Source organism: Littorina saxatilis, linkage group LG11, assembly GCF_037325665.1.
Source record: "Littorina saxatilis isolate snail1 linkage group LG11, US_GU_Lsax_2.0, whole genome shotgun sequence".
Taxonomy (NCBI): Eukaryota; Metazoa; Mollusca; class Gastropoda; order Littorinimorpha; family Littorinidae; genus Littorina; species Littorina saxatilis.
This window is the reverse complement of record NC_090255.1, coordinates 29161619-29164118: the sequence shown is the minus strand read 5'-3', so window position 1 is coordinate 29164118 and position 2500 is coordinate 29161619. Positions and strand designations below refer to the sequence as shown.

General features: G+C 42.1%; 1 protein-coding gene across 1 annotated transcript in view; it reads right to left on the bottom strand.

Moving 5' to 3' along the window:
* Positions 1–2349, bottom strand: part of LOC138980889 (uncharacterized) — a 9875-nt gene extending 7526 nt beyond the window's left edge. Inside the window, exons 1-3 of the mRNA XM_070353760.1 lie at positions 2181–2349; positions 859–1085; positions 508–651 (exon numbers count right to left, since the gene is read on the bottom strand). Coding sequence (XP_070209861.1) covers positions 508–651; positions 859–1085; positions 2181–2347 — 538 coding nt within the window. The 5' untranslated portion in view covers positions 2348–2349. The remainder of the gene's footprint in view (positions 1–507; positions 652–858; positions 1086–2180) is intronic.
* Between the last annotated feature and the right edge of the window lie 151 nt (positions 2350–2500).

Here is a 2500-nt window from a genome sequence, read left to right as displayed (position 1 = left end):
TAATTGAAACCTTGACAGTAATGCTGAGTGACATCAACGATGCATTGATAGTCGCAGCCTACTCTGCTAAGCGTATGTGTAACCATAATGTTAACTAACACAAACTGCAAGACAAACTGACAAACGGAACAGGACAATGGAGAATCAAATAAACAGACAAAGAAACTACCATCATTATTCCCGTTGAGACTGAAAGTGCACGGGGGCAACAGATGAAAGCGATTGTGGGGTTGATGATAGTGTGCGTCTACAATGATGATGATGATGATGATGATGATGATGATGATGATGATGATGATGATGATGATGATGATGATGATGATGATGACGACGATTGTGACGATGACCATGATGATGACAACGACGACAACGAGTATTATAATGCTGGTGACAATGGCATCATTGACGCTGCTGCTGATGGAAATGATGACGACGACGACCATGACGATGACAACGAAAATGATGATGGCAATGAAGTGGTAAAATTAGCAATTGCAGGCAGATTACCTGTGATGGCACCGAAGCAGACGATGACAACGTAGATGTTGGGGGCGAGGCTGCTTCCAATACATCCAACACAGCACAGCAAGCTGCCAGCCACCATAGTTGTCGCCCCTCCCACGTGACCAATCACGGGACCCGTGATAATTCCTGTCCAAAATAGATACAAAACTCTAGAATTTAAAACAATGAATAGATTATTCCTTTCATTATACAATAAGTATATAAACATGTTAACCAAAAATCTAAATGTGCAAACAGAAAATGTACAACAAAAACCTAGAAAGGCTAGATTATGAAACGTTTGGCTTTTGACAAAGCGGAAAAAAAGGCTTCGAAGAAAATAAGCACACGTACCTGCTCCGAACCCCATGCCAGACGCCAGAGACAGAACTATAGCTGCGAGCGGTCGTGTCGTCTGGTACGACTCCACGATATCGAGATACACTGACCCCATGCCGAAGGCCGTTCCCATGGATGTGAAGGTTGCTAGGCAACATGCCAGAAACACAAGGAAGTGATGAACCTTTCTTGTGAACGTCGCTCCATTCCTCGGGCGTTTTTGAGTTTGAACTGAGGTCTGGCTGAATGAATAATGAAGGTCAAGGTCACAGAGGTTATCATACGAAAGCCAAGTTCGTTGTGGTTATATGGAGTGAAACTGTTGTCAGTTTGGTCATTCTGTATACTGTTCCCTGCTTTTAATAGACGATCGATGTTCAGGAATAACTCTGTCAGGATGTTCAGTGGTATGGTAGAGTAACAGCCCCTTTTGCGGGGTCAAGCAGTTCAGAACGAGGCGAAGCAAATACCACGCTTCTGATCGGCTTAAACCTGCGACTGACTGGGACCCAAAAAACTAACTCTGATGTGTGTGTTGTGCAGCAAGTGCTCAATATGCTGCCCCTTTCTTTCGAAAATCAGCGTTCACGAGTTCTTCGGAGTTCACGATTTGTTGCGGCAATGATCGGTGGCCCGTAAAGATTGTTCACAATGTGTTTGGCTTGAGGTCATGTGGGTTTGGCTTGACGTCACGTGGGTTTTTGCTTGAGGTCACGTGAGTTTATGAAAACCACATGCTTAGCGAACACTTCGAGTGATCAGTAATCCATCGGCGGCAAAAACTGGCTCCGATGTGCATATTTTCGAAAGAAAAGGGTATCATATACAGCGCACACTGCATAACATACACATTAGAGTTAGCTGTTCGTCCCGATCATAGGTTAAAGCCGATCGGAAGCGTGGTACTTGTTTCGTCTCGTTTTGAAAAAATGTTCAAGTAAAAAGGGCTCTTACTCTACCACACCGCTTACAAATCTGGGCAGAGTTGTTTCCGAAAACGTGTATTGTCATTCTTTCTGTATGCAGTTTTCCACTTAGCATAACATTTGCCTGGTCTTGTTGACATTTTGTTTTTGTAAAACTAATTCGTAATGTCATTGCTTATATTATTGAGTCAATGACAAAACTAAAAATATAACGAAACAATGTAACATCACATAAGACTACCAAGACCCATGTGCACATGTACACGGACGACCTTTTTAAAATAAAATCAAACACTCTGACATTATTTTTTTTTCCGAGAAAGCAGCGCTGATTGGTGATGGACATACATGTTTTTGCACACGTTCATGACCAATAAGTATTATTTGTTGGAAAAATCTGGGTAGACATACCTTAATTTCTCCTCAGTAACTGTCACGTGTTTTTCTCTTCTGGCGAATTCTTCCTGCAAGTTTCCATTGGCACCCAAAGCGTCCGTTGGAACACTAGGTTGATGATTTGAACAAGGTCGGACACCTTCCTCTCTTAATCTTGTATCTTCTGTGTAAGGACCTTCCATTGCAACTACCAAAACAAAGTTTGCTTGCACAATACGATGCGTATACTGTCAGGTCGAGGATTGTCTTGTAAGCTTAAAGGTATATAAGTATACTTCGCGCATCATCCATTTAATTACTATCGTATAAATCAAGTCATGTCCAATATATAGGCA